The 13,201-nt window shown below is 40.4% G+C and overlaps 1 protein-coding gene across 1 annotated transcript; it reads right to left on the reverse strand.

Annotated features, from left to right (window-relative positions):
* Nucleotides 1-514: 514 nt before the first annotated feature.
* LOC104250456 (riboflavin kinase) lies at nt 515-7,289 on the reverse strand. Its single transcript, XM_059833638.1, has 4 exons — nt 7,193-7,289; nt 5,291-5,442; nt 3,830-3,932; nt 515-3,229 (listed from the first exon to the last, which is right to left on the reverse strand). Exons 1-4 carry the CDS (start codon nt 7,272-7,274, stop codon nt 3,099-3,101), a joined length of 468 nt encoding a protein of 155 aa, XP_059689621.1. The 5' UTR covers nt 7,275-7,289; the 3' UTR covers nt 515-3,098.
* Nucleotides 7,290-13,201: the final 5,912 nt, after the last annotated feature.

Raw genomic sequence — 13,201 nt, forward strand, 5'->3', positions numbered from 1 at the left:
TATAAAGGTCTACATATAAACAGTTGCCAAGAGTGAAAGTACAACAGCAACTTTTTCCCAAAAGAGGCCAGCGCCACAATAATGTGTTTTAAGATACAGGTTCGACTCTCCCTCAGCAGCAGCAGCTACATCTTTGCCCTGACCTAGATAAATGTTTAGCAGTTGAAGCAGAACATAGGAGAAGAATGCAACTTCTTCCATCTGAATCCTAAAAGAAACAAGCAGTTTTAAGACGTTCTGAAAGAAAGCGTATAGACAAATCAACTCACGGGTTTCAGGCTGCGAATTCCAAGGCTGTAGCTCCCCTAAGTTCTGACTAAAGCACAAAAGTCCCTGGAATGGGGCCAGTTTTCAGACACACTAGGAAGGCTGAACAACATCTCACTACTATTTTCTTTTTTTTTTTTTTTTAACTGCCTTTTTTTAGGCAGTCACCCCTACAAAGCTTTGCGTAAGACTGAGACAACTAACTTTGCTAGGCATGGCAAAGGAAAGGAAACCTGCAACAAGCAGATAACTTTGTCAATTACAGTTCCTTTATTAATGGTACAGTGCAGCAACATCAACTGAAATACAGTTATTTGTACATAATACAAAAATATAACCCTTCATAAAGTTTATACTGTTCTAGGAATTATGTATTGAGCTCAAACGGTTGATATATAACATTCTCTTAAATAATGTGGACAGGTACACTCAGTCAAATGAACGTAATAACATTTTCTCTAATTTGAAGACAAACACAGGAAGAACAGTTTATTAGTTCAGTGTATCCATACATCACACCTCAGCTAAGATTTCAGAGCAGACTAACAGTTTTTCAAGTTTTCTCTTTGCCACTGTTCTCTGTCGATAGCACAATGGCTCTATAACCAAACAGTGAATTGAATTTTCGATAGTAGCATTTATTAGCAGATACAGAAAAGTATTATTCAGACAACCAGCTTAAGGCACCATGGTTTCCACAACAGACACATGAAATTACTGGCAAAAAACAATTTTAAAGAAGGCTATGAGTGTTTAGCTACAGTACCATGATGAACAACAATCTATTCTTTAAATATATTCTTGCCAATATATTCACTTGACTAGTGTGGCTTTTGTTTATTCTTTTAAAAAAAGTAAAATATAAGATTTTGACATATTACAATCTCAAGAATGCCTCAAGTCTTTGCAAAAAAATTTCTCCCTTTATCCCTCCATTTTAAAATGTAAAAAAAAAATCCAACTGACACACTTGCAAGACAATTCTTTTACAGAGTTTTTAGAAATACAGTTTCCAACATGCTATATAGTAAAAGCCCACCAAATTATTTTGTTCTCTTTTAAAAGAAAGTATATCCAACTGCTGATAACTGCTCCACCCCAATTCCGTATTCCATCCATCTCTGCTATCAACAGCACTGGAGAACAATTTGTTTAAATGAAATCAAGTTTCTCCTGAAGTCCTACAGAGCAAACATGAGTCCTTGATTTGCTCTAGACCTCTTGCCTAATAATATCCCATGATATTGGCTGAAAGGTAAAACAATATGAAGTGGAACTAACATCCTGACAGTACCTGCCACAAAGACCCCAATGGCTACCTTGTTAAAACTCAAACCCTAGAGTGAAAAGTAGAATTCGAGTAGGATAGGATAAGGAATAAATTCATAAAAATCACACTACAGAAATTGTGCGTTCCAAATTGTACATGGTAATTCAGACACAGAACTACAGTTGAGACATATCCACAGAACCATTCTGAATTTCAGAAAATGTTCCAGCCACATCACACGCCGACATCAAAATATTATGAACACAACAAAGTCACTGCAGCTTACCTAGTTCCACTCACTGAGTAGGGGATAGAAAAATTTATCAAGAGTCAAAAAAGAGTAGATTTGCAATCACACATTACATACTTCACGAAGTATTTTCCAAATTACTATCAATTCTGACAAGACCCCCTCCATTTACCTATCCCTACATTTCAGGGTAGGACCAGCTGCAATTACTTGTAATAAATAACCAATACCCACTATAGTGTTGGTATCTTATTCCATGAATCCCCAAAGGCTTTCATTTGTGTATTGATCTACTTGGTCAGCCAAAACCTTGGCTCTTACCTGCACTTGGTGCACAGAGTTGTTAAGATTCTTCTGTGCCTTACAATAATGTCAATCGATGTCAACCATTTTATTGCCAGTGTAGTGAATAACCCCAAGGTTCTCCCCATTTTCCTAGGACAAATGCCAGCAGCACATAAAAGGCAAAGTTGCTTTTCATTATCTCTTTTGCCTTAAGGCCCAATGAGCAGTAGTCTTGTTATACTGTTTCTGCACCTTTTGCACCTGAACCTTTAAAGATTATCAACTTCCACACTGTCATTCATTTCCTGAATTTCAGTGAAACACTTCCTCAGAAGTAAACTACACAGGTCATGTGTTGTCATATGTACAGTCAACTATGAAGAAGTGTATCTCAGATTCCAGTAACTCAATGAGCAACAGTGATTTCCTCCATTTAAATAAACTTAAAATAAATAATTTCAATTAAAGTAACAGCTTCAACCACAACAGCTGTGTAGCATATAAAAAATAACAACTATAGAGAATTAATCTTGCTATTGTTATCTAATCATTGGCTTCCTGTACCACAGGAAATTTCTGACTCAATCAATAGCAAAATTTTCTAAGCTACTACATAAAATCTGGATGTAAGAATGACATAAAACTGGGAAAAGAGATTGAAATAACATTCTCTATGTTAAAAACAGACATTCATCACCTACGTGAACTACCCCTACCTTACAGTCAGAAAAGGTCACGATTAACTTTGGTCATGTTCCACATGTGCTCAGATCTCTGAACAACTGGTAACTTTAGGATACCCAATTTATCTGTTAGGACCTAAAACAGCCTTCTACTCCTTTTGCATGACTGGGTTAATGATGAATTAACACAAGGAAACCAAAATCATCTTGTATGGTTGGTTCCCACCTCAGTTACCTAAACAGACATATAACAAAGTACATATAAAAGCAGTGCAAATATAAAAACTCCATGACAAGGGAGAAAAGAAAAAAAAGAAAGAAAAAGAAAGCAGCATGGGTTTGCTCAGTGGTTGTTTACTATTTTGCCTTCTGGCAGATGAAAGAAGTTATCTTCTTTGAGTTTAAGATGTTCTGGTAAATCTAGCTGTCTTTTTGCTTCTTCAATGTCTTCCTGAATTGCTGAAATGAGTGCCTCTGAAAAAGATAAGAGTAGGGATACTTAAAAGTTGGTTTGAATTCTGAACACACAACAGCAAGAGAAAATGAGGTGTACCACGGAACACCAGACAACAATCACAGAAGCAGAATATAATTATTACCATGAGCTTTGAAAGGCAAAAAGCTTTGGTTTTAAAGTGCCCTTTTTTTTTTTTTAACATGCCAGAGTTGCATTTTTCATTGTTATAAGCACTACCCTCTCCTTGTTCCAAAACACATTTTAGCAAAAGATCAACAGTTTCATGAACAGTTTCAATTCTAAGAGAGCTGCATTTTAAGATGAAATTAACAGACTAGACTGATGCTTTTATGACAAGCCCATGATTTTAAAATTACTCCTCAGGCAAGTGACACAACAATACAATTTTTTTAGTGTGATATTGGAAGATGTGGGGGTATGGTGTTGGTTTTTTTAATTAAACCCACTTGTACATTTGGCTTATGAAAACATTTAACTGAAATTTCAAAAGTTAACAGACAAAACATCTCATTATGGAAAGAGAGACAGTGAAGACACAGTACTTGCATGAATAAGGCAAATAAGAGACTAGTTTGAGGGAGACCTGCAATACTGACCTAAGGAATCAAAGTTTTTTTCCGGTCGAATGTATCCAATTATGACTATACTAAGAATTTCTCCGTAAAAGTCTTCTTTGAAGGTGTGGATAATGTGCGTTTCCTAAAGAAAGATAAATAAGCTGGCATTTATGATGAACTTTGAGTTTCTTTCCCACACTGTAAGGATGTACAGCTAATATCCCTAATTCAAATTCTCTCCAACACATACCAATAAAAAGGACATTTAGTTTAGCATGTATAATGTAAGATTAAAAGGCTAGGGCTTTTGCTTATGTTAGGAAGGAGAATTATACCTTGCATGGAAATTAAGAAAAATTACTCGCTTAAGAGTATTCTGACAGCCAAAAAAAAAAAAAACAACCCCACAACCAAAAGAAAGCCATTACTCTGGAGAAATGCTTCACCATTTCTCAGAGGTAAGACTCCCAAGGCAGCAAATCACAAACAAAGCTTAATGTTTCATCATTAAGTTGATGCATCCAAATAACTATCAAGATTTTTACTGAAATAGTTGGCTTAAGGAGAGCTTTTACAACCAGCTCATATGGGAACTGAACGATAAAATTCAAGAAGGAGTGAAAGATGAGACAGGGTTCCATCTTACACTCAAAACCATTTTACGCACATCTCCTTCTCCAACATAGGCCTACCCATAGCACATATCAGCAGAGAGATCAGAGGTAAAGCTTTTGGCTACTTGCTCAGAAAAGTTATCTGCCAAAATTTTAAAAAGTATACTTTTGTGTAAGATAAGCACATTATGGAGTCTTCAAACACTTAGAACCTTAGAAGCAGGGATTCATGCCCAAATAAAAGTGTTTTAAACAATTAAAACAGAGCTCTGGAAGACTCAGGAAAAGCACCAGCACCTGACAGCAAGAAAAACACTGCTGCCACAGCTCAGGATTTTAACTCAACTCCTCCATCCTACTATTATGTACCTTTGAGTATTTGTTATGTATATCAGGCCACAGCACCTGATGTATGGATTCCATCATTTAACATAAGAATTAATAGAAAATCATTACAAATTAAGATGCCCCAACATCTCTTATTTGAAATATAGATAGATTGCAGAGAAGAATAGATTAGCATGTTCCAGCTCATGCTAGGGCTCTCATAACCAGTAAATTCAATGCATCTATCAAGCTTATGTCCAGTTAGCTATCAGCACCATAAGCAACCACCAGTTCAGAAATACTGTTAAATTTTTATTTCAGCAGTATTTAAGTAATCATGGAATAGAAAGAAGAAAATAAACTTTATTCACCTACAGCTGCATACTCTCTGGCTACCGAGAGTCTTTTCAGAATACAAACGTATGATATACAAATACATTTCCAAGAGCAAAGAGAATTTCTAGATCTCATTTATGGATCAAATTCTGCTTACCTTACTCAAATTCAACATCTGGCTCATTTATTATAATAAAAATCCCACACAAAGCAAAATTCTTACCACTGACTTCTTAATATTCTTATAGAAAGGATTCCATCCTATGCTCAATACCATTTTATGCACATCTCCATTTCCAACACAGGCCCATCCATAGTATATACCAGTGGAGATATCAGATGGAAAGCTTTCAACTACTTGCTCAGAAAAGTTAGCTGCAAAAATTTTAGAAAGTGTAAAGCATGAGTGACTTTGTGTAAGTCAAGGACATAACAGAATCTTCAAACACTTAAAAGCCAAAATCTGTCTAAATACTATTTACAAACATAACACAGATGAGGATGATGAGAATGATGCAACGTGCCATTTAGCAAAGTATAAAATACAAAATAGCTTCATAAAATTCAGTCCCTGTGGTAATACCAGCGTTATCACATCTCTTATGCATACTATATTTTACAGTTATACACATTATCTTCTGCAGTAATAATTAATAAACATGTAATAATATATCCAGTCAGAATGCATTTCACTCTTAGGATAACTATCACAGCTTTAATACAGTGAAAGATGAGAAAAAACTCCAAGTTTCTTCTGTACTATAAAACAGCATCTCAGAACTATTTACTTGTTAGTAATAATTACTTATTAAATAAAATATGTATAAATAAATGGAAGTATTATTTAGTCACCTATCAATTTCGTACAAATTGCCTTTCAGAGGCATCTGTGAATTTCTTTGAAAACTATGTATCTGCCGTAAAATAAACTCCCTTCTGACTGAACCTAACCTTCTTTCAAAATTACTCGCCTACTTCTGCTTCCCACGAGTAGATCTCTTCATGCAGGACATCAAGTTGATTTGGAAAAAAGTTATGTTTACTGAATTTTTAATCAAAGCTCTCAAGCAGTAACAACTTCCCTCCCCTATTGCCTGATACCAATACACTATTTATACACAGTCAAGAGAAAAATACGAAACTATTAACAGATGTTGTCAGAAATCCAGCACCTCAAGATTGGTCTTATAAAGTTTCCTTGTCTCCTAGGAGTGGTGCAACATGACTGTTGAGTTCAGTGTCTGTTTAAGACAGACACAAAATTAATTTGAGTTACACATCTATCTGTATTTAGACAACTGAAACAGAGATGGGCAACAGGAAAATATATTTCTTTGTAGGCCAAGTCCACCTGCTCTGTTTTTTAACCGCTGCATTATTCCCCTTGAACTTCCTTCCAGCTATTCCCAATGCCTACTCCCTTCGTGTTCTAATCTGAGGTTTATGTGAACGGCTATTTTGCAAGCTGCCGCACCACAACACCATGCGTGCGACCACTTATCTACATCCTGTACATCATCATGACGATCATTAGATTAAACGAACAAAAATACAAGACTGAAAGAAACTGCTTAACAGAATGGGGGGGAAATACCACGAAAGAGGGTACAAGACTCTAAGCAACGCAGAAAAAAATTGTCAGGAAAATGCTCACAGGGAACACGCCAAGCCTGTTTACGGAGAGAGCAAGTCATGCCAGCAGCGCAATGCTGCGGGACAGCCGGGCGTCTCCCGAGTTCAAACGAGCTCAGTCACCGCCAACCGAGCTCTCGCACGTCTCTTCGGCGGGCGAACCAGGCGCCCGAGCCCTCCCGGCGCGGCGGCGGCGGCCCCGCCTCCGCGGGAGCGCGGCACGTCTCCTCCGCTCAGCCGGCCTGAGCGGCACGGGCTGCTGAGAGACCCCCGGGCCCGACGCCGGCCCCACCGGCGGGTGCACTCCAGCCACCCCGGGACAGGCACCCCGTGCGAACCAGCGGCCCCGCAGGGGTGGCCGAGGCCGGGCCGAGCGCGGCTCTGCCGCGGCGGACACCTCGCCGGTGGCCTTCCGCGGGAGGTGTCACCCTTGCCCCGCCGGGGGAAGCGGCGCGGCGCCGCCCCGTTCCGGTCCCCCGCGCACCCCGCTCACCGGTGGGGATGCCCAGCTCCTTGGAGCCTCTGCCGAAGCCCTTCACCACCTCCCCGCGGCAGAAGTAGGGCAGGTGCCTCATGGCGGGCGACGGCGGCCGTTGGGGCCGGCACGCGACGCCGGGGACAATCGGCAGCAGCTCCCAGCGCCACAAACCCGCTTCCGCCCGCGCGCCGCGCTCTCCACCACCTTGCTCTAGGCGCTACCAAAAAGAGGGGAGGAATCCGGTGAAGCGCTCCAGTTTTCAATCCATACAACTCTCGGACAGACACCTGCCTCCCCTCAAGAATGGACTTGCCCACACTGCCACTTCCACCCCACCCATAGCGGGGGCCTACGCATGCTCAGTCTGCCGCGTAGCTCAGTCCTTGGGCGCGGCGCTCGGGAAGGGGAGGCGGGGGCCTGCTGGGAGGGAAAGGGGTCCGCCCTTCGCCGCCTCCTGGCGGTTCTGGCCGGGGCCCAGTTCCCTCGCCCCGCTCCCTTCCCTCGCTCCCTTCCCTTCACCTTTCTTCCCCTCGTGTCTCGGGCAGCGCAGGGCAGCGCCTGAGCCCGGCTGGCAGAGGCCGCTGGTGTGGCGGCCTCACCACCCGGCCTGGCCGAAACTTTCCCGCACCCCGCGCTGGGTGTGAAACGGCCTCGTTGATAAACTCTCCTGCCCCGTCCCCCCGTGTCAGAGGCCGGCAGCGCACTTCTGGGTCGCCCGCAGGGTCGCCACCAACCCGCGGGCTGTGGGAGGCGAGGCGGGGCGCGCAGGGCCCGCTCCCGGCGGTTGAGCACGCTGCTGCGCAGGGCAGGCCGCTTGCGGGGCCCGGGCTCGCTCTGGAAAGGAAAGTCTGCGCGGTGTGGAGCGGGTCATTCGTTTTGGGAGCTGAACCACGGGATGTCTCCGGAGGGAGGCAGGCAGGCAGTAGTGCTCAGGGCGACTCGTCGTCCGCTGTCAAGCTCACGGGGATGTCCTTGGCTCCTGCCGACGACGGACTTAGTGGGACTCCGCTCTCGAGGGGTGACTGGATCCGGCCAGTGCGGAAGCTTTCATGCAATAAAAGCTAAACAGTGACAGCTGTGGCTGTTCAGCAACAGCTACTCGGTGACTGACTGTTGCCACATCTTAGCCCTCTGACCTGAAAAGCTAAATCTTGCACTCTGTGCCCATGTGTGGAAATAATGATGGTTTCTTCCTCGGTAACTCTGGTTTTACCTATTTTTTCAGAAAAGGTTAAATGCTTCCGAGCACAGCAGACATTTGGGATAACTCTTGAGAACAGATCTTTTTGTTACCTGATAGCAACGAACCATAGTTAAAAAAAATACTTTTACACCCCTCTGATTTGCCATCATGCTCACATCTCCTCTTCTGTCATTACCCCTGGTAGTGCAGGGATTTCCTTTGGAAAAAAAAAACATCAAGACAGGAAAGGTCATCCTGTATTCACTCTCTATATTAAAGGAAAGTGAAGTATCTATCTCAGCATTTCCCTTCCTTCATTTCCTGTTTCCAGTTGCTCTTCATGTTGTAGCTGTGTTGATGAATCTCTTTATTGTCTTTAGATCATTAACACGTTCATTTCTATGGCCCTGATCCAGCTTAAATTAATTGAGCTTGCATGAGTTCAAAATAGTAGTATTAAGTGTGAAAAATGTGTGTAATCTGTCTAAACTACAAAGCAGACAGCCTGCCAGGGGGCTGTCTGTTTATATCAGTGGTATATATGCCATTTGAGTTCTGGGGTCTCATTCAGCACTGCTATGCTGCACATGAACATATTTGTGTATGAACATGTATCTATATCTAGAAATACCACCAAAGTCCTTGAAGTGAATTTCCAGTCTTTCCCCCTTTTTCTTCTAGAACACAGTTGCTAATTTTACCAGTTTGGTATAAGCTACAAAAATATTTCAGGACTTACCTCTATTTCTGTTAGTTATTTTATTTAATGGGGAAAAGCAGCGTAAACACCCTATGACTTGTGCTTACATTTAACTGCATTTCAAGTAAATAACTTTTAAAAATGGGAACTGTCCTGAGAAACTGACTTATATGTCATACTATAAAACACTGAGTGCTACCAGTTCATGGAAGCTGTGGCCACAAACTATCTTATGTAAGAAGGCCAAAATTATTTTTAGAAGTGCTTCTGCCTCAAACTTACCCTCTTCTTTTTTATCATATCCCAATTCCCCACTATCCTTTTCATGCTAATGTTTAAATTAATTACTTCAGTTTGAGTAGCTTTGACTGACTTAAAGAATCATTATATATGTAGCTGTAGCTGAGCAATAGTGTGGTGGTAGTATATATGTAAGAAGGAAAAGTGGATGAGAAAGATGTCCTAAGCATGTTACTACTGTATACATTCTGTTCTGCTGTCTCCCAGCATATAGAGAATAATGTTACAAAAAGTGTTTTCAGCAATACTTCGTAATGGAACTATCTTGGATTTTAAGTCCAAATCCCAAAGTTGTTACGTAGTTGCTTAACTAATGACAGACAGTAACAGTTGACAGTGTGACCCTATGGCCATTAGAATTGTTTGTTTATTTCAGCTGAAGAGCAAGAAAAAAACAAAACAAATTATATTCTCCAGAATATGTTTCTGCCCGATAGTAACGAATTATGCATCGGGTTATTATTCGTATTTAAGGAGATACATATTGTGTTCTTCCCTTTTTTTTTTTAATGACTACATCTTTTCAGAATATCCACAAGATGGCATGCAATGTCTTCTTTTTCAGTGTCTGTAGGTTTGGGCATAAGGTTTACAATTTTCTCAGTAACAGAAAAGACCTTGAGAAATAGTAAGTCAAGGAAGTATTTGTTTAAGAACTACATGATTAGGTAATTTCACAGCTGTCTAACTGACGACTTCTATCTCATTTTGTCAAATAATTGTAATGTTAACAATTTTTATCAGTCATCAAAATGGGTTGCTGTGATCCAGCTAAAACTTCAGCCATGCTTGATACTAGACATGCTTTTCTTTTGTTAGCAATTGTACCTAGTTCATATTGGAGAGGGGGATCTTGAACAAGTAGAATTTAATTACCGGTACTAAACTTTAGTAGAGTTAGTAAACATGTTTCTTCCAAAAGCATCATCAAATTTTAGTGATGAGCATGTCTGCTAGCATTATCAGCCAAGAGAAGAACAGTTTGATAGTTCACACCTGCAGTGAGAAAACTCGGGCTCTATTTCAGGCAACTAGGAAAGAACTTCTGTTCCCTGCCTAATCTACTTTATCTACAGCTATTGTTTTTAGTGAGAAGTGTTTAAATATTTTTCTAGTATATATATATACAGCCATAGAAACCAGAATAAAGAAAACAGAGCATGTTTTATGCCATCTGTGTAGAGCCTACGTCAGGTTACCTAACTGAATATAAGCTTTGTGGACTCATCATACTAACCAATGTTTAACGCAATGCAGAACAGTATGTTCATCTTGTTTTGTAGTGAAACGTAGGAACTTGTATCACACCACAACCCTGTGCCAGAGTCCCTGTCTCCTGCTGCCATACTGCAAAAGGGTGCATTCCTAGGCATAGCTTTAGGTGAGAGCAGGAATATCCTGCTTCCTCCATGTAAGATGGAAAAATAGCAAAAAAAAATCTGCTGGATACTGGGATATTCTAGGGCTGTCCTAGCCAAGCTGGAAATTCTGGCTACACCAGGCTCGGTGAAATATTCAGGAGGTGACTCAGAGAAAAGAGTGCCATGTAGTAAAACTAGTAGCATTTTAACCAGCTCCTTGGAAGTTTCCATTCCCAGCGTGACAAAACTCTCATTGATTCAGGAGTTCAATCCAAGGACACCCTGGCACGCCTTACTTTTAGTGGGCTGAAACCAGGTGATGAAATCAGAGTACAGAGATATATACAAAACACTCTTGCAAGAATGTCTAATAAACACACCTGCTTTGAAAGTATTTTTTCTGTATTCTAGTCTGGAATAGCAAACCACAAGAGTTAATTTTATCTTCTAGCAGTTTGAAGTTATGTTCTATCTGAAAAGACCACATGCTTCTAGGAAGAAATAACTGCAGATTAATGTGATGGCTAACAAGACTGTGTTAGATTATAGTGAAGCAACAGGTACTATCAATGTCTGCATAGTAAGGCATAGCTGATGATATCTACTGAACAGCTTCTGGTAATTACAGACAATTCTAGCAACTACCATTTGTATGTTCCTAAACAATGTGTGAGAGACTAAGCTTGTCTAATTACTGGTGCAATTCAGATACTGCAGAAATATGACATAAAGGTGTAGAGCTCGATGCTTTTTGAAAGCTTGTATCACTGTGTTCAAAAATTCCCTCAGCTTTTGAATCACTATTTCTCTTTCTAGTGCCTTTTCTCCACACCAAAGCCTCAACTGGCTTCTTGAAAAATGCATAGCACTGCTTTCAAGTAGCTTAACCGCTTTTCCTTGTCTGCACAGCATTGTATCGTGCCATGTGGACATACTTCATGGTTAGCACTTAAAATTGTCTAAATTTTAAAACTGCTGAAGAACCCAAGCTTTTTCTGCAATGAGCCTTTAAATGCATTTTACAGCCCTCCCTATTTGTCCACTTTCCAAAAATAGTTTAATAGGTGTCTTCAGATCAAATAACTGGGATCTAACTACTGATTAGGCTGAATCATAATGATGGCCATCTGAACATTGGGTGTATATCACACATATTTTTCCAGCCACAGCTGACACAGATGAAAATGTTTGTGACCAGTCTATCATCTATTATAAAAGCAATTAAAACCTTTGATTTAGATTTCTGACCTGCCACAAAATGAAAGATAGAACACAGCCTGATTAATGGTTTGGCGCAATCTGCAGGAGAATCCTACCCACAGAGGCTTTGGTAGCACAAGAAAAGTAGTACAGGGCAGGGTATCTTAGGCACCTTCCAGCCTTGAAGATAACTACATAAGACTCTCATATATTTGAGAGTCTGTGTTCCAAAACACCTTACATTTCTCAACAATCAACATGGATTGCTACTGGGAGTCCCACAATGAAATGTAGAAGAACAGGACTAGGGATCTCAGTGAAGTAGGTTAGGAGATGTTTACTGTATTGTCATGAGTTGTGCAAAGCCTTGCAGATGAATAGATGTTAGGCAACTTGGAGGTTAGTGTCAAGATATTTCTAATCTGTATTCCTGCAGAAATGGCATGTAAGCAGTAATAATGTGTTACAGGAGGTAGTTAGCTGAGATCAATTAAGAAAGCCACAAACAATGGGATGGGCAATGGATTTTTCAGCTCATTAAATGTAACAAATCCCAGAAATAACTTCATTTCAGATTTTTGTGAATCTGAATAATTTCTGTTTCTGATGAGTTTGAAAGCAAAAATATTAGATACCAAAATACTTTCTGACCTAGAACTAAATTACTACTTGGCTCTTAATTCCCACTTTCAATGGTGAAGAATAGAAAGCAAAGGTGCTAAAGGCTTACAGAAGAGTGCAGTCTCTCAGAGGGAAGAGTCTTAGGAGGGCATAAGCTTAAGTGGGAATGAGTATGGAGATAAAAGGAGGTATTTGATGCTTATGAGACTTCACAAGTTTGGGAACACATTACAAAAGAAAGTAAGTCTGTTTGTCAAAACTGCCTGTCTTTACTGCAAGAACTGTTCTCACAATGACATAAAGAATAAAATATTGAACCAGTGACCACTGGACTCATTCATGGAAGTTGTATTTAGAAGAGCTGGGAAGAACAGTACCCTCTCAAAATTACAAGAGACGTATTGCCCCAGTGGTAGATTTGCTTTTTTATGTCCAGGAATACCCTGCATAGGCCCTCACCTCTATTCTTTTTATGGAAAGCTGAAAAGGCTTTGTTAATTTTCAAGCTGCAAGGGAGAAAGCTTTTTCATGTATGCAATAGTATCAGAAAGAGCAGAAGATGAAGATGATTGTCCTAGTGACTGACATTGCAGGGAGGAGGTAATGAAGGAAATGACTGCAATGTTTTTCCCTGCGTGTTAATTATCAGTTTTTAAGAT

This window comes from Gavia stellata, chromosome Z (genome assembly GCF_030936135.1).
Source record: "Gavia stellata isolate bGavSte3 chromosome Z, bGavSte3.hap2, whole genome shotgun sequence".
Lineage (NCBI taxonomy): Eukaryota > Metazoa > Chordata > Aves > Gaviiformes > Gaviidae > Gavia > Gavia stellata.

Bases quoted from the DNA above. Each gene is read 5' to 3' on its own strand.
- LOC104250456 (XM_059833638.1), bottom strand. From the start codon at position 7,274: ATGAGGCACCTGCCCTACTTCTGCCGCGGGGAGGTGGTGAAGGGCTTC. The intron at 5,443-7,192 runs GTGAGCGGGGTG...AAATTTTTGCAG, and splicing joins GGAGCTGGGCATCCCCACCG to CTAACTTTTCTGAGCAAGTA. The intron at 3,933-5,290 runs GTAAGAATTTTG...ATCTTTCTTTAG, and splicing joins AGAATATTAAGAAGTCAGTG to GAAACGCACATTATCCACAC.